Raw genomic sequence first — 23,056 nt, 5'->3', positions numbered from 1 at the left:
CTCAATTTAATGTGGTGTTGTGCTAGCATAGCAGAGTTAGGCTGCCTGCTCTTCCATTACAGAGTGCGTCTGTAATTACTTGGGAACAGTGCGAGAGCACTGCAATAGCTCAGAAGACTGTCAGTGTGAGAAAACAACCGGTCAGTGCCAATGCCTTCCCAATGTGACCGGGCAGAACTGCGATCGCTGTGCACCAAACACTTGGAGACTGGCCAGTGGAACTGGATGTGAACTGTGCGAGTGCGATGTTGCTCGTTCCTTCGAGCTATCATGTAATGAGGTAAGAAATGCATAGGGCCTCATTAGTCTTATCCAGCAAAATACTCCTCTGCATAGTTATTGGCTGTATTCATAGGAAAGCTGCACAATGGCTCAGTAAATCAGATTGCAAATGTTGCCTTCCAGAAGAGAAGGTAACGTTCTCAGTAGGCTGTATAACTTCTAGGGCTGTGGGAAAGTCATGACAAAAATGGCAGTTCAGGGACAAACACCAGAGGAATTTAAAGACGGCACAGGCATTGTCTCTATGCCCCAAATAATATTTCTTTCCCCAGTGCACACATGACAAGAAAGGCTGGGTTGTCAGAAGTGCTGAGCACCCAACTCTTATTTTTAAAGTCAAGGGGCACTGTAGGGCCCTGGCAATCATGAAAATTTGTCTCTAGTCATTCAGTTCTAAAGATCATGTTCTGCTAGATAGTCCACACTGGGGCGAGCTTTTTAGGATTGGGTCCAGAGAGATAGGAAGCATCACAATTTTCTTAAATTGTTTTTATCGTTCAGCTTCAGTCTGTGTCCAGCCGTGTTGCTTTCTGTTAGTGAGCTCGGCTGCTGAGTCTTTGTCAATATATGAAGAGACCAAAATAACACTACCTGAGCATGTTCCTAACAAGCTGCTGGGAATAGTTCCAAGAGCTTTGCTGGTGATGTTCCCTTCCATATAGGAAAACCAATTCACTTTCTGTTCTACTCCTATTTTTAACAGTTCACTGGGCAGTGTCAGTGCATGCCTGGGTTTGGAGGCCGCACCTGCAGGGAGTGCCAAGAGTTTTTCTGGGGTGACCCCAATGTGGCATGCCAAGGTGAGTCTAATTTCCCTGCCCTCTATTCCCTTGTTGTGTTCTGAATTGCCCATGTACACTTTCAGTGATTGGAACCCTTAAAACATCTATTCACCTTCTTTTAAAGGGGTCCTCCTGACCAGTTTGTGTAAAAGTTGTTTATGTTGCCCTGAATGTTGCAAGCTCTGGTCTGGTTCTCCAGAGCGATGTTGACCACTTTAATTAAGTTTGTTCACATTGAAGGAAACAAAAGTGCATTCATTTCAGCAACTCCATATGTTCATATATGCCATGGCAGTGGGCATGCTTTTTGCATACAGAAAAAAGAGATCAGCAGGGGAAAATATGTCAAGTAGTTAAGGCATTATAAACAAGAGTAAGGTTTTCTTACAGTCTTTGGCAGCACCTTTCTTAATGTTGTGATGTTTGCATCATAATGGTTTAAAGAAACATGTCCATGTTTGGTTACACTGGCATGCTGTTTTAGTAAGGATGGGCAGACCCAATGCAATTCTAGCAGGAGTCTGGTGTACAAGGTAGATTTGTGTAGGGAATAAGTAATAAAGGGATAGATAATAGGACAGAAAATATCATGTTGCCTCTATATAAATCCATGGTACGCCCACATCTTGAATACTGTGTGCAGATGTGATCGCCCCAGCTCAAAAAATATATATTGGAATTGGAAAAGGTTCAGAAAAGTGCAACAAAAATTATTAGGGATATGGAACGGCTTCCGTATGAAGAGAGATTAATAAGACTGGGACTTTTCAGCTTGGAAAAGAGACGGCTAAGGGGAGATATGATTGAGGTCTATAAAATCATGACTGGTGTAGAGAAAGTAGATTAGGAAGTGTTGTTTACTACTTCTCATAACACAAGAACTAGGGGTCACCAAATGAAATTAATAGGCAGCAAGTTTAAAACAAATAAAAGGAAGTATTTCTTCACACAATGCATAGTCAACCTGTGGAACTCCTTGCCAGAGGATGTTGTGAAGGCCAAGACCATAACAGGGTTCAAAACAGAACTAGATAAATTCATGGAGGATAGGTCCATCAATGGCTATTAGCCAGGATGGGCAGGAATGGTGTCCCTAGCCTCTGTTTGCCAAAAGCTGGGAATGGGCAACAGGGGATGGATCACTCGATGATTACCTGTTCTGTTCATTCCCTCTGGGGCACCTGGCACTGGCCACTGTCGGAAGACAGGATACTGGGCTAGATGGACCTTTGGTCTGACCCAGTAGGGCCATTCTTATGTTGTTAAGAACTGGTCTTTATTTAGAAATAAACCTATTTAATTAGGATTAAACTATTGCTTAACCTTTATACTATAGCAATTTGTCCAAATTGTCAAGCAACTACTGTGGCAAGAGGACATCTTAAAGTAGCAGGATTTATGGGCTTATATTACCAAGTTTTGTTGCCAAAAACTGCCTTTTGGCGACAAAACAGCAAGAGCATACACGCTACAGTGGGACTTTTGTCACGAGAAACACCCAGTTTTGGCAACAACAAACTTCCATCCCTCCGAGAGACTTTTGTCTTTTCCCCTCCCTTTACTGTCGACAAAGAGCCAGTGTAGACATGCGCCCCTACCCTTTCAAAGCTCCAGGAAGTATCTGTGTGCTGCTCCGTTTGGGGAACAAACAAAGAGCAAATCATTGGAATGCTCCTGTTCTGCCGGGCACTAGGAACACAGCGGCAGGCAGACTGCTGCTGCAGGGGGATGGGGGACAGACTGCTGTGCTGCTTTGCCATTCCTCAGCACGGAGAGCTCACAGAGCTACCCATGATGCTGCTCTCGGAGCTGAGGGGGTTGTGGGAGAACTCGGAGAGAATCCCAAGATGCGCAGCAATCGGCTCTTCTTTCCCACAAAACTGGACTGTGGGATACATACCCACGTGATGATGGTGTCCCCAATGGTGACATGATCTATTGACAGAGGGAGCAAGTGTGAACACCCTTTGGCGATTTTTGTTGTGTTGACTTTTGGGTGTCGACACAAGTTTTGTCAACAAAACTTGGTAGTGTAGACAAGCCCTTAGTGTATTGGAGTTTTCTGTCTCTATACATCCTCTTATGTTACTTAGGCCATGTCTACACTAACAAGCTTGCAGTAGCTGTACCGATACAGCTGTGCTGCTGTAAGATGGCTCGTGTAGCCGTGTTATGCCGACGGGAGAGAAACTAGCTCAATGGGCAGCAGTAGCTATGTTGTTGGGAGAGCATCTTCCCCCGACATAGCATTGTGCACACGAGTGCTTATGCCGACAAAACTTATGCCGGTCACACCCCTGAGCGACAAAAGTTTTGCTAACATAAGTGCTAATGTAGACATGGCCTTAGACTATGTTTGAAGGAATTTTACCGAATACCTAAGGTATTTAATCTTTTAGCAAAAGATTATTCTCTTTGTTTCAAGCTACATAAAGGCACAATGCACTTAGCTAGTCAGACAGTATGCTGACGATACGTCTGTTAGTCTATAAGGTGCCACAGGACTCTTTGTTGCTTTTTACAGATCCAGACTAACACGGCTACCCCTCTGATACTTAGTCAGACAGTATTCTCCAACCAGCAAAATACCAGAACCAGATTAAGTGGATTGTTTAGAAAACTGAGTTGTGTGTCACTCTGTTATAAGCAAGTCTGTTAATTTAATAGGGGAAAGAAACTTCAGACATTGTCCAGACCAGAACAAACTTGTGTCTGTGATCTGTTTAAATGGGAGACTTGGCCAGGAGGGTTTGCAGCAGCCTCCTAGATTAGATTAAGGTATGTTTCCTGCAGGGAAAAATGTACTTGCTGTGATCTTTTAATAAATCCTTTTCAACTGATCTTCCTTGGAATCCCCTACCTAAACAGATGTGGGTGTCTCAGCTATTCAGGAACTGGTTAGGGATAAAGATAAAACACTCTTGAAGTTACTTGGTGGTAGGGCATGTATTAGATTTCTTCTGAGCAAACTAGCATATTAATTGCTTTCCCCAGGGCTGCATGTGTTCCTCTGGTTAAATGCTGCTGACTGTGCCTTCAATCTCATAATGCTTCAGGGCAGTGATTGTCTCCTGATATCAGCTCTCTCCATCAAAGCTGGTTGATGGAATCCATCAGTACATGTTATCAGCAAGACTTGGCTGTGTGCCAGCATTTCTGACCTTTTACTTGGTTTCTGCTCTCTCTTGAACAGGGGAAAACCTGCTTTATAATGACTCTAAAATGAAAAAGCAATAATGTATTATTCAGAAAACCTTTTTTCAAGGTAGCTTTAAACTTTCTATTCATCTAATAACCTCACCCCCTCTATTTTATAGCAACACAGCAGACTTGCTTAGCTATAAAATTTCATCTTCCTTGGGGTCACATCTAGCAGAAAGCATCCATGCTTTTGTGAGCCACATAGCCTTTGAAAGGCCATAGATACCAGCTCATCAGTATGCAGGGGTTGGTCCAACCTGGTTTGGATGACCCAACCTTATGTGCCAAAGAACTCCAGAGAATTCAGCTGCTCCCTGTCCCATGGGCCGATCTGTAGTAACTTGCTCTATGACCCCAAGAGGTCGTGATGTAGAAATATCAGCCTGCCCATGGGCTTTTTCTAGTTATCTTGCATGCTGCGAATCTCTGGGACTGAGAAAGGAGAACCCTGCCTCCCCACTCCACTCCATTGGGCAGGAGCCGAGGTTGGTTTCAGTTCCACTCTGTCCTTTTATTGACCAAGTGCCTAAATGGTTAAAGTTTACTAGGCTCTACTAGGGCTTGGAATGTGATACAAACCTAGTCTGAGTTTTTTGAATTTGTAACAAATGCCTAAACCACTGGAGTGTTGTGTGGTGATGGAATTCATTGCTTGCATTTTGCAAGTGCTGAGAGAGGGGCATTTGGCCTGGGGCATAAGAACTGCCATACTGGGTCAGACCAATAGTCCATCTAGCCCAGTATCCTGTCTTCTGAGAGTGACCAATGCCAGGTGCTTCAGATGGAATAAACAGAACAGGGCAATCATCAAGTGATCCATCCCCGTCTCCATACCCAGCTTCTGACAAACAAAGGGTAGGAACAATCAAAGGGTGGGGTTGCATCCCTGACCATCCTGGCTAATAGCCTTTAATGGACCTATCCACCATGAACTTATCTAGTTCTTTTTTGAACCCTGTTTTAGTTTTGGCTTTAACAACATCCCCTGGCTATGAGTTCCACAGGTACACTGTCTGTTGTGTGAAGAAGTATTTCCTTTTGTTTGTTTTAAACTTGTTGCCTATTAATTTCATTGTCTGACCCCTAGTTCTTGTGTTATGTGAAGGAGTAAATAACACTTCCTTATTTACTTTCTCCACACCAGTCAAGATTTTATAGACCTCTATCATATCCCCATTTAGTCCATCTCTTTTCCAAACTGAAAAGTCCCAGTATTTTTAGTCTCTCCTCATACAGAAGCTGTTCTGTATGCCTAATCATTTTTGTTGCCCTTCTCTGTACCTTTTCCAATTTTTTTTTTTTTTTTGAGATGAGCAACCAGATCTACATGTAGTATTCAAGGTGTGGGCATACCATGGATTTATATAGAGGCATTCATGATATTTTCTGTCTTTATTATCGAACCCTTTTCTAATGGTTCCTAACATTGTTAGCTTTTTTGACTGCCACTGCACATTGAGTGGATGTTTTCAGAGACCTATACACAATGACTTCAAGATCTCTTTCTTGAGTGGTAACAGCTAATTTAGACTCCATCGTTTTGTATGTATAGTTGGGATTATATTTGCCAAGGTGCATTACTTTGTATTTATCAACATTGAATTTCATCTGCCATTTTGTTGCCCAGTCATCCAGTTTTGTGAGATCCATTTGTAACTTGGACTTAACTATCTTGAGTAATTTTGTATTCTCTGCAAATTTTGCCACCTCACTGTTTACCCCCTTTCCCAGATCATTTATGAATATGTTGAATAGGACTGGTTCCAGTACAGACCCCTGGGGGACACCACTATTTACTTCTCTCCATTCTGAAAACTGACCGTTTATTCCTACCCTTTGCTTCCTATCTTTTAACCAGTTACTGATCCATGAGAGGATCTTCCCTTTTATCCCATGATTGTGTTATTTGCATAAGAGCCTTTGGTGAGGGATCTTGTCAAAGGCTTTCTGAAAGTCTCAAGAACGCTGTATCCACTGGATCACCCTTGTCCACATGTTTGTTTGAACCCCTCAAAGAATTCTAGTAGATTGGTGAGGCATGATTTCCCTTTAGAAAAACCATGTTCACTTTTCCCCAACAAATCATGTTCATTCATGGATGTCTGTGGAACTGGATCCTCATCCAGCTGCTGCAAAAGGCTTCTGTCTGAGACTGTGAAACTCGCATGGTTTACCACATCAGCCTAAGTACACTGTGCTCTGAAGCCTCTGCAAGAGATCTTGAGTCAGTGGACTCCAGTGGAAACCAGATCTGATTGTTGATGAGAAATCATTGGGGAGATCTCTATTGCCCACACTGCTATGACATCCTTTATAATTTTAAATATGATAGGTTTAAAAAAAATAACTAAGGCCAAGATTTTCAGAAGTCCGCTAGTGAGTTTGGTCACCTCCATTTTAGGGTAGGAAAGGTCTTAATGGGCCCTGGTTTTCAGAGGCCAGGTTGGTGCTTGATATTCCTAAAAATCTAGCCCTTTTAGACCTCTCACGTTGGGCCTCCCAAATCACTGGTCACTTGTGAAAACCTTGGCCATCATACCTCTGAATCAGCTTTCTACTTCTGAGCATTATTGTGGATCATCTATCGATATTGAAGAGGCTCTGTGGAATGAGACCATTCATTCAAAATGGAGTAGTTCACGTCTGGCACCATTGTTATAATACTAGTAGAGAGACACAGCAGAGGTGATGCGTGGGCAGGACATGCGGGGTCATGTGCCCCACAGGTTTTTTGGCTGCATCCCTCCCCCAGCCCAGACACGTTGCGTGGCCCCCTGAGGTAAGTCAGGGGTGAGGTGGTGCTCCCTCCCCGAGCCCTGCTGCGGGGCTGGCGTGAGCTGCCTGGTGTTGCCGCTTATCCCCACCCCTGAACATTCCTCCGCACCCCCCTAGGAGGGCGTGCACCCCACATGGTTTGAAAACCTCTGTTCTAGATCCAGAGGCAACACGTGGGGCAGTCACATGCCCCCCCATAAACTTTTAACTGTGCACACACACACACACACACACCACTATCAACAGTTATATGTTGCCTTTGACACACAGAGTTCAGTCCTATGGAATGGAAAGTCTGGCTACACATGTCACGGCAAAAATAAATTCTACATCTGTGAGTGACTCCATTCTGAGACTCCAAATATTCCACATGTCCTCCCCCGCCCAGGGGATTGCACCAGATGGGATGCGTGAGAAGGGAATATTGCTGGGTGTTCAGCGGCTAAGTAGGAGGTTTGGGCATATTGTCAGGGAATTCTGGGGAGTTATTTTTAATTACTTAAAAGAATTGCATAGGTGGGGCTAAATCCAGAGAGGGCCCTTGTATTTCTCTGCTGGAAACCACAAACTCAAGAGCAGGAGTAGGAGAGGTTTCCTCTTCTCTGTTGTTGTTAGTGACTGTGTCTAGACTGCACCTCTGAGATCAGGTTGGTTGGTTGGTTTGTTTTTGGTTTGTTCCCTAGCTTTTTTGTAAAAAGAAATTCAAATCTAGAAAAAAAAATAGATATAGACAGACTTGGGGCTTGACCCTGAAAACTGTTACTGAGCATAGTTCTTACACCTGAGAATACTTCTATTGACTTCAATGGAGATTACACACAGTAGTAAACACTACCTCCAATCATAAGTATTTACAGGATTGGGGCCTTGGTACCGTTTAGCCCATATTCTTGAAAAGTAAATGAGATAAATAGCTTATTTAACTTTATTTAGCTTATTACGCCTAAAAGCAGAGCTAGGAAATTATAGGGTTAAGATTTGCACCTATGCAGAGTCCTTGTGTGTCCATCACATATGATCTTGTGCAGGTCCTGGGGTGATTTTCACTCTGTGAATTAAAATATAATTCTGTCCTCCAGTACTGTCTAGAATCAGGTAAATGGTAATGCTGGCCCACTAGAAACACTCCTTGTGCTTTTGTTTAATCTTTGAACTGTATGTAGCTCTGTGTGTGTACACACGCACAAAAGTCTTTGCTAAGGTAGTGTTAAGATTACAGGTTTCATCAAACACAAACTTCCCAGCAAACCTGCTGGGGCATTTCCAAACCCTAGCAACCAAACAGCAGGGTTCAGTGCATGAGCCCTGCAGGGTCCCTGCTGCTCTGACTTCAGCCGAAAAGCCTGAACTCCTGAGAAGTAGTTGGGTTATAATGAGGCTCCATATATATATCTTGAACTGTGCACTTCTGCAATAATATTTATCAAATGTTTATCATGTTATATATGGGTCATTGCTACCACAGTTGTAGAAAACTAGAACAAATAGATGGCTATTGGTCAAGGACCCCTGGGAAGGCAAAGTGATTTGTTTGCGTTATATAAGACTTGTTTAAAGAAAAGAAAAATGGAATTTCTCCAGATGGGATGGATGAAACTAGGTATCTTGATTATTTGAGAGTATATATAGAGTGTACATAGCCATGAGTTTATGGCAGGGGTGGGCAAACTCCACACGGCTCCTGGAAGCAGCGGCATGGCCCCCCTCCGGCGCTCCAATGGGAGCTGCAGGGGCGGTGCTTGGGGGCAGCGTGCAGAATCGCCTGGCCACGCCTCCATGTAGGAGCCAGAGAAGGGACATGCTGCTGCTTCCAGGATCCGCTGGGGGGGGGGGGGGGGGGAGGGATAGCTCAGTGGTTTGAGCATTGGCCTGCTAAACCCAGGGTTGTGAGTTCAATCCTTGAGGGGGCCACTTAGGGATCTGGGGTATAATCAGTACTTCGTCCTGCTAGTGAAGGCAGGGGGCTGGACTTGATGACCTTTCAAGGTCCCTTCCAGTTCTAGGAGATAGGATATCTCCATTGAATAAGCGCTGCCCGGAGCCTGCACCCCTGAGCCTCTCCCCACACCCCTGCCCCAGCCCTGATACCCCTCCCACCCTCCTGCACCTCAAACCCCTCATCCCCAGCCCCACCCCAGAGTCCACACCCCCAGCCAGAGTCTGCACCCCTTCCCGTACCCCAACCCTCTGTCCCAGCCCTGATCCCCCTCCCGCCCTCCAAACCCCAAACTCCTCATCCCCAGAGGCCACAACCCCAGCTGGAGCCCTCCACCACACTTCCCCTCCCCAGCCCAAGCCCCCTCCCACACCCTGAACTCCTCATTTCTGTCCCCACCCCGGAGCCCACACCCCCAACCAGAGCCCTCACACCCACCCGCACCCCAACCCCAATTTTCTGAGTATTCATGGCCCTCCATACAATTTCTATTCCCAGATGTGGCCCTCAGGCCAAAAAGTTTGCCCACCTCTGGTTTATGGGGATGGCATTTCAGCCCTTTTGTGGAGTATCAAATGCCCTTTGACACATTTAGAACTGATACAAAACAGCTATTGTGCCTTGGTCTAACTTACGGCAGTATGCTTGGCCAGCCACAGAGCTGAGATTTACTGTATATACTCATTCATAAGCCGAATATTTTTGGTAAAAATGTGACGCATCAAAGAGTGGGGGTCGGCTTATAAACAGGTCTACACCAAGATTTGATGATTTTAAACTCTATGGCGCACCACTTCCCGCAGCTCCCATTGGCTGGGTACAGCGAACCGCGGCCACTGGGAGCTGAGGGGCTCCATGCCTGGGAACGCTCCAGGTAAACAAAACGTCCAGGCCTGCTAGAGGCTTACCCTAACGGGCCAGGAGCCAAAGTTTGCCAACCCCTGAAATATAGGGTCGGCTTATGAAAGGGTCATACAGTTTTTGCTATTTTTACCTAACCAGCTTGGGGGGTCAGCTTATAAACGAAGGGGCTAATGAACGAGTATATACGGTATATCTTTTCGTAAATCTGAAGATTGCGTGTGTGTTGCTCTACTGCCGTATCTAGACTAGAATATCATGCCCTTTGGAAAGATAAAAGAACTTGGCTGCTACTTGAACTAGTATAAGAGAAAGTAACATTTATATCAAGTGCTGAAAATAGAGGAGGATTTTGACAGAAGGTTCTTTCCTCTTTTTTAGATATTTCTAGGGTGCCTGTCACTGTAATACAGGGGTGGCCAACCTGAGCCTGAGAAGGAGCCAGAATTTACCAATGTACATTGCCAAAGAGCCACAGTATTATGTCAGCAGTCCCCATAAGCTCCCCCACCCCCGCTCCCAGCGCCTCCCACCCACCCACAGCCCCACTGATCAGTGCCTCCCCCTCCCTCTCCACACCTCCTGATCAGGAGGCTCTGGCGGGGGGGGGAGGAGTGAGGGCACGGCAGGCTCGGGACGGGGCGGGAAGGGGTGGAGTGGGGGCAGGGCCTGTAGCAGAGCCTGGGGTTGAGCAGTGAGCACCCCCCGGCACATTGGAAAGCTGGCGCCTGTAGCTCCAGCCCCGGAGTCGGTGCCTATACAAGGAGCTGCATATTAACTTCTAAAGAGCCGCATGTGGCTCCGGAGCCACAGGTTGGCCACCCCTGCAGTAATATCTGTTGAAGTACTTGGGTCTTTACCTGTGGTTAAATACTTATTTAACTTGCACACTAACATTCTTAGTTCTAATTCATCTTTCTATAAACACAGTTCCTAAAATACTCTAACATATGCAATGGTTCAGTTCCAGGAAACTGCCCTTAAGTAAGATATGCCAGCACCTTCTGATACAACATAATTCTTATGTCTCAGCAGCCCCTGTAAAGTCAGCTATGATGTTTTGCATTCGCACTCAGCACTGAAAATTATAATGCTGAGGATTTAGCAATATGTTTATAGAATAATTTGAATCAATGGCTAACTATTCAAATGCACATACACACACGCACTCCATTTATTTGTTAGCTATGCAAAAGCTAATGCACTGAGTTTCAATCTTACAAATTACTGTATAGTTTGTTGTCATAATGGATCACTACAGTCAGGAGGTCCCGCCGAGTCTGAACAAACCAGTTGCTGTTTTGCTGTGGGGACAAAACATTTAATGGTCTCCAGCCCAGTTTAAAGGTTGAAAGAAAAATATCTATTCTGTATAGGTTCATGTACCAAGCTCAGCACCATAGTATCTGAGCACCTTCCAGCAGTGCATTAGGTGGCTAACATCGGTCACATGTTTGATTTAGTTAATGCTCCTCTCAAAGAAGGATACAGTCACCGTTTCTGAAAAGTTGAATGAGGTCAACTATTTTCACCCCATTCAGACTTAGCTGCTTTTCTAAGATGTAGCCTCTGGCTTTTCAAGATGAAACCAGAATTCCTGAGCTTCTTGGAGTTTCTGTAACAAATATTTACAAGGAGGTCACTGACACTGAAATAATTGTTTTGTCTAAATTAAAATGTTCCGCAGGAAAACGTCAATTTCAATGAAATATTTTAATTTTCCAATCAGAAAACTCAAAGCAAAAAAATGTAGTTCCCAACTGACCTTTCAAAACAAGATGAAATGAAAACTTTCACTTCATTTCGAAAAATCCGTGCTGAGAATCTGAAACTTTTTGGTTGAATAATTTCAAAAGGTTGTATGCAGTGTTGCAGCTGAGTTGGTCTCAGGATATTAGAGAGACAAGGTGGGTGAGAAAATATCTTTTGTTGGACCAACTTCTGTTGGTGAGAGAGACAAGCTTTTGAGCTTACACAGAGCTCTTCCTCGGGTCAGGGAAACACGAGACCTGAGGAAGAACTTTGTGTAACATAGGTGCTGGAACTAGGGGTGCAGGTGGTGCTTCTGCAACCCCCAGCTTGAAATGGTTTCCATTGTATACAGGGTTTACAGTTTGGTTCAGTGGTTCTCAGCACCCCCACTATACAAATTGTTTCAGCACCCCTGCTGTGTAAGATTGAAAAGCTTTTATTGGACCTACAGAAGTTGGGGTGCTTTTTCGAGCCCACAAAATTTTCCACAGGGAAAAATTTAGATTTACTGATCCAGCACTACTGCTCAGGCTAGAATGCGTATTCTTTAGCTAATAATAATAAGAGTTTTGATCATCGTATCCCTTTCCACTTACCAGTGGCGCTGGAACCCTTTTAATAGTGGGGGTGCTGAAAGCCAGTCCCCTTACCCCTGTCTACCCCTACCCACCCACCCCCCAGTGGGGCCGGGAGCAGTGCGGGGCAAGTGGCCGGGTCCCAAGCCCCGGACGCAGGGCATGGAGCCGGGAGCAGGGCCAGCAGCTGGGACTCAAGCCCCGGGCTGGGGAGTGGAGGCCTGGGTGTGGGGCTAGCGGCCCCGTGTAAAATCTGGGGGTGCTGCAGCACCCCCCCGCACTCCTAGTTCCCACGCCTATGCCATTTACTAAAGAATATGTTTGATCATCCTCTTGTAACTAATCCTAATCTGCAAAGCAAGCAGTTTTCCATGTATTAATTTGCAGCTCTTTACCCCACCCTTGCCTTTCTTCCACCAATCCATGTGGAAAGAGAACAATCAATTATTTGTTTTAAAGGCAGTTACTAACCATAGCTGGTTACGGCATTTAAATCTGTTTTGGGCAGAAATGTAAAGACCAGAGACTGCTTCGTAATATCGGCATCTGTGTGGTTTTAAAGTGAAGAATGAACCATTCTCCCCCAATTTCTAGTCATGTGAGTACAATAACTTTACCTTTGCTTAAAAGGGCCTTCAGTGCTCTTCTCATCAGATTTGCAGTATTAGCCTCTAATACCCACTCTCCTAAGTGACCTCTGGGAGCGATTTCCAGCAATTAGATATGCACTGAAACACTCTTGTGTCCCTGGATGTCTCTGATTGTTTCTTGTTCTTCCTGGGGAAAATCAGATGACTAGGTTTAAGCTAATAACTTTGTATCCTCATCTTGTAAACTAGACACTGTACAACTACAGTGACAGTAAAGTGTAACTTAAAAATCTGAGACAGTGGCTGGTACCTCTTCAGCTTGTCGATAGGGTTCTAAGTCCCAGGGATTCAGCTGTGTTTTCTAGGCTGGGGGTAGGCTCTGTAGGTGTATCTTGCAGGGTCAGATACTGATACCCACAGGTAGAGGTGGGTATTAATTTACACTTTTGCAGGCTACGTGAATCAAGAAGTGTCACAATTTGGTTTTGGTGTATACCCACCCCAGATTACTTGTGATAATAACTAATACCACATTAAGCCCTTTGACTAAGGGAGCATGTCCATCATTAATTTCTACGAATTCTAGTGGCGGGGTGATTTTAGCTCTCCAGTTGCTGTCTGATGATCATATTACAGCATTAACTTTGGGCTTGTCTACACTGCAATGTTAAAGCGCTTGTGTGGTCGCGGCATAGCGCTGGGAGAGAGCTCTCCCAGTGCTCTAAAAAAACCACTTCCACGAGGAGTGTAGCTACCTCCCAGTTCCAGTGCGCTGTCTATACTGGCACGTTACAGCGCTGAAACTAGCAGTGCTCAGGGGGGTGTTTTTTCACACCCCATAGCGAGAAAGTTGCAGTGCTATAAAGTGCCAGTGTAGACAAGCCCCTAGTCAGGTTATTAACATCTGTGTCTGGGCAGGAGGTTGCAATCTTTCCTTTTGGACGCAGACCATGCCACTGTCATCTGTGCTTTTGATTACACTGTTGTGAGGCACGCTGGCTGGGACTACACCGTAAAAAGCTGGTTCAGAAAGCAGTGGGCTGCTTATTGAATGGGGCGGCATCTCCCAAGATGCACGTGATGCCAGTGCTCCAAAATCTGCACTGGCTACCCATTGATCTCCGGGTGGAGCTTAAGGTGTTGGTTGTGACCTCTAAAGTTTTAAATGTCCTGGGACTGGCCTGTCCTCCACATGCCACCCAGACACAGTTGTGGTCCGTAGAGGCATTTGAGCTCAATCCCCCTCTCTGAAGGCTCCAGGACTGGAACTTGCTCCCACATCCCGCTTGGTGTGAAATAGCTCAAATTCAGTGGCATTTTGAGCATGCTGCATGAGACACCTGTTTGATGGAGTTTTTGCAGAAGGGTTTGTTTCCCCACAGTGTGATGGAAAAAGAAGTTTCTGTAGGTGTCTGGCTACCTGAATTCCTGTTGAAATGATTAATGCTGCTAGGATTTTATTGTGTTAATGATGTGTCAGGGAGCCTAGGATGGGAAACTTTAAAAAATTATTTTACATTTAACTAAATAAAAATTATAATAATCAAGTAGTGTTGTGTGGGTGGAGTGGTGGTTAGGTTACTGAAAGTTATATATAAGTAACAAGGTAAACAGGTGATTTATTCCGCATGAGAATTCAAGAAATAGAAACCGAGTGGGGGCTACCCAGTTTATTGCAACCAATGCAGCATGTATGATTACCTGCCCTATGGGCGGGTGGCGTATGTGTGCATTCGATGCAAGGAGCTCCTGGCCCTCAGAGAGTGTGTACAGGCTTTGGAGACCAGGGTGGCTGAGCTGGAGGAGCTAAGAGAGGTACATAGATGAGACTTTCCAGGACACAGTAGAATGGTCCCACACCCCGTCTGACAGCCTCTGTGCTGTTGTGGAGGATGAAAGTTTCAGGGAAGGAGAACATCCAACTGGAGCAGAGGGAAACGATCCCAAAGTTGGGACCCTCCTTCCAGATGATGTTGTGGTATCCTCTCTCACTGGGGACAGAACTCCAGTTATTAGGAAGAGACAGGTATTAGTAATGGGCGATTCGGTTATTAGAAACATAGATAGCTGGGTATGTGATGGCCGGGAGAACTGCATGGTGACTTGCCTGCCTGGTGTGAAAGTTGTGGATGTCTCGAGACATCTAGATAGGCTTCTGTATACTACTGGGGAGGAGCCAGTGGTCGTGGTACATGTAGATACCAATGACATAGGGAAGGATAGGAGAGAGGTCCAGGGGCCAAATTTTGGCTGCTAGGTAAGAGATTGAAGTCCAGGACCTCCATGGTGGCATTCTTTGAAATGCTTCCAGTTCCACACGCAGAGCCAGTTAGACAGGCAGAACTGCAGGGTCTCAATGCGTGGATGAGACGATGGTGTAGGGAGGAAGGATTTAGATTTATTAGGAACTGGGGAAACTTTTGGGAACGGGGGAGCCTATACAGGAAGGATGGCTAAACCAAAACCAAAAATGGAACCAGATTGCTGGCGCTTAAATTTTAAAAGGTCGTAGAACAGTTTTTAAACTAAGGGCTGGGGGGGGGGAAGCCAACAGGTGTGGAAGAGCACGTGGTTCAGACATCCCTTAGGGGAGGATCTATAAATGGAGATTCCCTATTTCCTAATAAGGAGGAGAAAGATGGAAGATGATAAAATACAGGTAGGATCTGATGAGAAGCAGTCAAAAAAAAAAAAGAAGAGTCCCATTCAATTACATCATGTAATGGCAGACAGCTAAAAAGTGACAAGTTTTTAAAGTGCTTATATACCAATGCTAGAAGTCAAAATAATAAGATAAGCGAACTAGAGTGCCTCATATTAAATTAGGATATTGATATAATAGGCATCACAGAAACTTGGTAGAATGAGGATAATCAATGGGATACAGTAATACTAGGGTACAAAATATATTGGAAGGACAGAAGGACAGGTCGTGCTGGTGGGGGAGTGGCACTATATGTGAAAGAAAGCGTAGAATCAGATGAAGTAAAAATCTTAAATGAACCAAACTGTACCATAGAATATCCATGAATAGTAATTTCATGCTTGAATAACAAGAATATAGCAGTAGGGATATATTACAGACCAACTGACCAGGATGGTGATAGTGACTGTGAAATGCTCAGGGAGATGAGAGAGGCTATTAAAATAAAAAACTCAATAATAATGGGGGATTTCAACTATCCCCATATTGACTGGGTACATATCACCTCAGGAAGGGATGCAGAGATAAAGTTTCTTGACATCTTAAATGACTGCTTCTTTGAGCAGCTAGTCCTGGAACCCACAAGAGGAGAGGCAATTATTGATTTAGTCCTAAGTGGAGCACAGGATCGGGTCCAAGAGGTGGACCACTTGGTAACAGTGACCATTATATAATTAAATTTAACATCCCTGTGGCGGGGGAAACACCACAGCGGCCCAACACTGTAGCATTTAATTTCAGAAAGGGGGACTACACAAAAATGAGGAGGTTATTGAAACAGAAATTAAAAGGTACAGCACCAAAAGTAAAATCCCTCCAAGCTGCATGGAAACTTTTTAAAAACACAATAATAGAGGCTCAACTTAAATGAATATCCCAAATTAAAAAACATAGTAAGAGAACCAAAAAAGAGCCACCGTGACTAAACAACAAAGTAAAAGAAGCAGTGAGAGGCAAAAAGGCATCCTTTTAAAAAGTGGAAGTTAAATCCTAATGAGAAAAATACAAAGGAGCATAAATTCTGGCAAATGAAGTATAAAAATATAATTACAAAGGCCAAAAAAGAATTTGAAGAACAGCTAGCCAAAGACTCAAAAAGCAATAGCAAAAATTTTTTTTAAGTACATCAGAAGCAGGAAGCCTGCTAAACAACCAGTGGGGCCACTGGACGATCGAGATGCTAAAGGAGCACTCAAGGACGATAAGGCTATTGCAGAGAAACTAAATGAATTCTTTGCTTCGGTCTTCATGGTTGAGGATGTGAGGGAGATTCCCAAACCTGAGCCATCCTTTTTAGGTGACAAATCTGAGGAACTGTCCCATATTGAGGTGTCAATAGAGGAGATTTTGGAACAAATTGATAAACTAAACAGTAATAAGTCACCAGGACTAGATGGTATTCACCCAAGAGTCCTGAAGGAACTAAAATGTGAAATTGCAGGACTACTAACTGTCATCTATAACCTATCATTTAAATCAGCTTCTGTACCAAATGACTGGAGGATAGCTAATGTGATGCCAATTTTTAAAAAGGGCTCCAGAGGTGAACCCCGGCAATTACAGGCCAGTAAGCCTGACTTCAGTACCGGGCAAACTGGTTGAAACTATAGTAAAGAACAAAATTTGTCAGACACATAGATGAACAGAATTTGTTGGGGAAGAGTCAACATGGTTTTTGTAAAGGGAAATCATGCCTCGACAATCTACTAGAATTCTTTGAGGGGGTCAACAAGCATGTGGACAAGGGGTATCCAGTGGATATAGTGTATTTAGATTTTCAGAAAGCCTTTGACATGGTCCCTCACCAAAGGCTCTTAAGCAAAGCCATGGGATAAGAGGGAATGTTCTCTCATGGATTGGTAACTGGTTAAAAGATATTTTTAAAAGGGTAGGAATAAATGGTCAGTTTTCAGAATGGAGGGAGGTAAATAGTGGTGTCCCCCAGGGGCCTGTACTGGGCCCAGTCTTATTCAACATATTCATAAATGATCTGGTAAAAGGGGTAAACAGTGATGTTGCAAAATAGTTAAGTCCCAGGCAGACTGCGAAGAGCTACAAAAGGATCTCTCAAAACTGGGTGACTGGGCAACAAAATGGCAGATGAAATTCAATGTTGATAAATGCAAAGTAATGCACATTGGGAAAACATAATCCCAACTATATATATAAAATGATGGGGTCTAAATTAACTGTTACCACTCAAGAAAGAGATCTTGGAGTCATTGTGGATAGTTCTCTGAAAACATCCACTCATGTGCAGTGGCAGTCAAAAAAGCAAACAATGTTGGGAATCATTAAGAAAGGGATAGATAAGACAGAAAATATCATGTTGCCTCTATATAAATGCATGGTACGCACACATCTTGAATACTGCATGCAGATGTGATCACCCCATCTCAAAAAAGATATACTGGACTTGGAAAAGGTTCAGAAAAGGTCAACAAAAATGATTAGGGGTATGGAACAGCTGCTGTATGAGGAGAGATTAATAAAACTGGGACTTTTCAGCTTGGAAAAGAGATGACTAACTGGAGGATATGATAGAGGTCTATAAAATCACGACTGGTGTGGAGAAAGTAAATAAGAAAGTGGTGTTTACTCCTTCTCATAACACAAGAACTAGGGGTCACCAAATGAAATTAATAGGCAGCAGGTTTAAAACAAACAAAACAAAGTAGTTTTTCACACAATGCACAGTTAACCTGTGGAACTCATTGCCAGAGGATGTTGTGAAGGCAGAGACTATAACAGAGTTCAAAAAAGAACTAGATAAACTAATGGAGGATAGGTCCATCTCTGGCTATTAGCCAGGATGAGCAGGGATGGTGTCCCTAGCCTCTGTTTGTTTGCCAGAAGCTGGGAATGGGCAACAGGGGATGGATCACTTGATGATTACCTGTTCTGTTCATTCCCTCTGGGGCGCCTGTCATTGGCCACTGTCGGAAGACAGGATACTGGGCTAGATGGACATTTGGTCTGATCCAGTATGGCCGTTCTTATGTTCAGTTACTGCTACACAGGAAGCAAAAAGTGGGCTCTAGCTGGAGAAACCATACCACAAACATATAAAAATTCCTCCCAAATTAAAAAGTGACTGAAATAAAGCTCTGCTTTTTGTTTCTGTTGTTTCTTATTATGCTAGTCCTTGGGGAGGTTTTACTTTGCTTTCCCTTAAACCAAGATTGTTTTACTTAGAAATAAACGTGTGCTTTATCTTCTGGTCTGGATAAGTAGCAGTTTGTGACTTAGGTTACAAAACATCACAAATAACACATAGTTAAAATGTAAAAGTGTCATTTTTACAAACCATTTTCTAAGCATTGGATTTATTCCCTTGAGATTCTATAGATTTCTGCTTTTCTGTGGTCGATAATGGCTTCTTAGATACTATATCTTAGCAGTACTTAGTACGTTTGTGCTGACAGTTGAAGCACAGAGCTTGGTTATCCTGAGAAAGTTTGGGGACTGGGAAATGCTTAATTTCAGCCCCCTTTTCCCCCTGCTACATCCTCTATTGTTTTGTTTCTCTAAATCTCCAAAGTGGAGCACTGTGTTTGGATGCACTTTATCATGTAAATGATGGTGCAGGAGTTATTTGCCTGCTGTGATCTGGTTGGAAAGCCAGATTAGAATTGCCTAAATGGTTTTAACTGATTGCTTTTTAAATCTGCAGATAAATTATAAATAAAACAGTGATCTGATTTGCTTAATTCACATGTAATACATGTAATATAATACATGTAATATAATCTAGGGCTCTTTGAGGGGGAAAAATACATACCATGTACACTACTTTCTGTTACATCGGTATAATGGAATTTGGATAATTGACCACTCAACTGAGTGTCTTATTTCCAGGAGTAATAGTTGATGAAAGGGTTAACTGACCTCCTTCAAATAGGAGCCTGAGGATTTGCCTGTGGGGAATATATTCCATAGCAAATTGCTGTGGGAATACTTAAGCGCTTTGATGTAAAGTAAAAACAATCTCTTGTGTTGGAGTACAATTCAGAGAACAAAAGGACCATTTTGCTAAATTGTGCAGACTTAAACTGACTCGCCCGGAACAGAAGTCATTTCTGTATTCTGGTATCTGTTGTATCCATGCTCTGTAAAAAAGCAGTTTCTGTTTATGAAGCAATTTGATCCTTTAAGGTCTTTAAAAAAAAAAAAAAAAAAAAAAAATAATTAATTGGTTAAGGACGGAGGATGTATTATGAAGTAATGACATGAAAGCAAGCAGTATAGATCAGCGGCTCTCAACCTTTCTAAACTACTGTACCCCCCCCAAGAGTCTGATTTGTCTTGCATACTCCCAAGATTTACCTCACTTAAAAACTACCTATTTACAAAATCAGACATACAAATACAAAAGCATCACAGCACACTATTACTGCAAAATTGCATAATTTCTCATTTTTACCATATAATTATAAAATAAATCAATTGTAATATAAATATTGTACTTACATTTCAGTGTATAGTATATAGAGCAGTATAGACAAGTCATTCTCTGTATGAAATTGTAGTTTGTCTGACTTCACTAGTACTTTTTATGCAGCCTGTTGCAAAACTAGGCAAAGATCTAGATGAGTTGATGTACCCCTTGGAAGACCTCTGCATACCCCCCAGGGGTACCACCCCTGGTTGAGAACCACTGGTATAGATGACCTGCTTTATTTTGCTTCCACATCATTTTCAAGGGGGACATGCCTGTTTAGCAAGAACATGGACATTTTCAGAAGGGACTTTAACAATAGCCTATAACTCTGCTACAGGAACATACATATGGCCCATAAATCCATCAAGAACACAGTATTAGTATGTGTTACATTTATGAGGTATTCTTGAAAGATGTGATGTGTAACTGAAAGCTTTCATCTGCTGGGTGTCAAAGTCCTCTTGTTAGATGTTAAAGGAATGTACGTTTGATCTATTTTGGGTTCATTTCACCACGAAGATATGAATGGCAGTTCCAGAATAGTTGCAAGGCTTCTCCCTTTTGTTCTTTGCTGCCATCCCTTTATTAAGAGCTTTAAAGATTGGTAATTTCCTCTCTGCTTCTCCTACCTGGCTATTTAGGGAGAGGTCAGGTAAAAACTCAAACTTCCGCTGCTTGTAAATTCTGCTTCTCTTAGACAGTTTATGTACAAAATGCAAATATGTTTTAAAAACCCAGCAGTGTAGCACATCAGTTTAATAATCCTCTCACGTGTGGATTAGGGCCAACTAGAAAGACATTTGTTTAGTCAGTTTGTAGACCCGGGGTGCCCAGAATTTACCATCTGGGCCACAATCAGCAATTCACCAGGAACTGGAGAGTTGCACCTGATTTGCATAGAAATGTAGACAAATGTTTGTATACCAGATAATTGCATTTGCTTGTACTTGCCCCTTCCTGATTAGCTCAATAGAAATTGCTTGTCATCTGAATTCACGATCAATAAAAAATTGCCTAGGCTCAGCTTTGTCCTCCCTCTACAATTACGAAGAGAGTGTGGTCTCTTGTGACATTTGGCACTTGCGTGGTAGAATTTTAGGACATTTGTCTGCCTTTTCCCCGTTGCAAACAAGGTTTTTTTAATTCCCAGTATTCCTTACTTAGCTAGTGTTTCTTCCTACCTCCCTTCCCTTGCCCTAATTCGATCCTATCCATATATACATACATTTTGGACCAGGCTCTGGTAACAGTGGATCCACAACTCTCTCTCTCTCTCTCTCTCTCTCTCTCACCCTCCCCCCCCACACCCACACACCCACCAAGGGGCCTGGGTCATTTGAATGAGGAGAGGGCAGGGAGGCCAGAAAAACAAAATCCCCTCAACCTTTGGTCACAGATTCCAACTTAGTCCAGTTCCAAATACACTGTAGGCTGGGTCCATCCCTAATACACATTGTGACTTTTTCTGAGTCATGTGAAATGAAATTAAAAACCTTTCTGGATTTCTTCCCTCTTTGTATCACTTTGTCCTCCTTTTATAATACTTGGTCCTGGCATTCACAGCAAGGTAACCCTGTCCGGATGTAGCTGACTGCTGTAGTTTGCATACATGCTGATTTCACATTCATGTAATTATGATTAAAGTTCTTCTGTTTGTGTCAGGGAATATATATTTTTCCTTCCAACTTTATCATCATTTTCATCCTGCTGCTGTTACTTCCCCCTCACAGCTTGTGATTGTGATCCCCGTGGAATCCAGACACCTCAGTGCAATCGCTCCACGGGGCTGTGTGTCTGTAAGGAGGGTGTTGAGGGACCCCGCTGTGACAAGTGCACCCGCGGCTACTCCGGCATCTTCCCTGACTGCGCGCCATGTCATCAGTGTTTCGCTCTGTGGGACGTCATCATTAGTGAACTGACCAATAGGACACAGAGGTTCCTGGAGAGAGCAAAAATCCTGAAAATCAGTGGGGTCAGTGGCCCTTACCAGCAAACTATCAACACTATGGAAGAGAAACTGAATGAAATTAAAAGTATCCTTGCTCAAAATCCAGCTGCTGAGCCCCTTAAAAACATTGGAAATCTCTTTGAGGAAGCAGGGTGAGTACAGTACATGTTCTGTGAATATTTCCAGCTCAGTTAGGGCTCGATACTCCAGTGTGCTGAGCACCCTCAACTCCCCAGTGAGAGCTCAGAGCGCTCATTGTCTGGCAGGAATGGGCCTGCAGTGCTCTTGGTCAGATTCTACTGAGCGCAAACAAAATGCAGCTGGGACCCCAAACTGTCATGATCTTTGAAACTTTGGAAGGGGCGGCCATGCTTGTATTTTGTCAGCCTGCCAACCAATTAACATGGAGCCAGTCATGTTGATTCCTTGTGATCCCCCAGGGCAAAGGACAAGCACAGCTATTATGTGAGAGAATGCAGGGACAGAGATTGAATTCTTGGAATTTTGTTTTATAGCCATCTAGATAGCAATGCAGACTTCTTTCTAATCTAAAAAACTAAACATTGTCAACAGAAAACGCCAGTGTTGTAACACTGGTTGTCTCCATTTCATGAAGTGTAAGATGCAGAAGTCCTGTATTCATTGTATTTAAAAATAAGGAGATGGAGAAGGGTGAGCCCCTGTGAAATCTAGGATGGTTAAATACCAACAATCTTTACAGTTATTGATTGAAATAATGTAAAGCAGTTGATGGAATATGAGACTTTTCCATCCACCTTTAAAACGTTCCCATCCAAACCAAAAGGGGAGGCTAAAATGCTCGTGAAGAGGTTTTGTAGTTAATGATTTGTGGCTGCTCCCCAGCTCCATTAACCTGTATCCCTGGAGAGTTGTTATACTTGGGTGCTGGTTTCCAATAGAGGTGAGGGCATGCAGAGGAACCACTCTACCTCTCCCCTCCTTTATAAACCACCTCACTTTTGCTCCCTTCCATCTGGCCTGGCGAAGGGGAGAGTGGTGCCTTGCCCCAGTGATGATGGTCCTAATCCAAAGCCTACTGAGGTCAGTTAAGTCTTTCCATTAGTTGAGGCCTTATAACAGCCTGCTACTTAGAGCTGGATGTTTTTTGGTGCTGGAGGTCCCAGGTTCAGGTCCCATTGATGACAATGTACCTATGTCAATGAACTGTGGCTGCAATCACATCTCTGG

General features: G+C 43.5%; 1 protein-coding gene across 1 annotated transcript in view; it reads left to right on the top strand.

Annotated features, from left to right (window-relative positions):
- LAMB1 (laminin subunit beta 1) overlaps nucleotides 1-23,056 on the top strand; it is an 81,658-nt gene that overhangs the window by 43,989 nt on the left and 14,613 nt on the right. The window contains exons 22-24 of the mRNA XM_065399488.1: nucleotides 63-280; nucleotides 986-1,082; nucleotides 21,630-21,999. Of these exons, the coding sequence (XP_065255560.1) occupies nucleotides 63-280; nucleotides 986-1,082; nucleotides 21,630-21,999 (685 nt within the window). The remainder of the gene's footprint in view (nucleotides 1-62; nucleotides 281-985; nucleotides 1,083-21,629; nucleotides 22,000-23,056) is intronic.

The sequence above is a fragment of the Emys orbicularis genome, chromosome 1 (genome assembly GCF_028017835.1).
Source record: "Emys orbicularis isolate rEmyOrb1 chromosome 1, rEmyOrb1.hap1, whole genome shotgun sequence".
In the NCBI taxonomy this organism is placed as follows: Eukaryota; Metazoa; Chordata; order Testudines; family Emydidae; genus Emys; species Emys orbicularis.
Note: the sequence above shows the minus strand (reverse complement) of the source record. Positions and strands in the feature narration are given on the sequence as shown.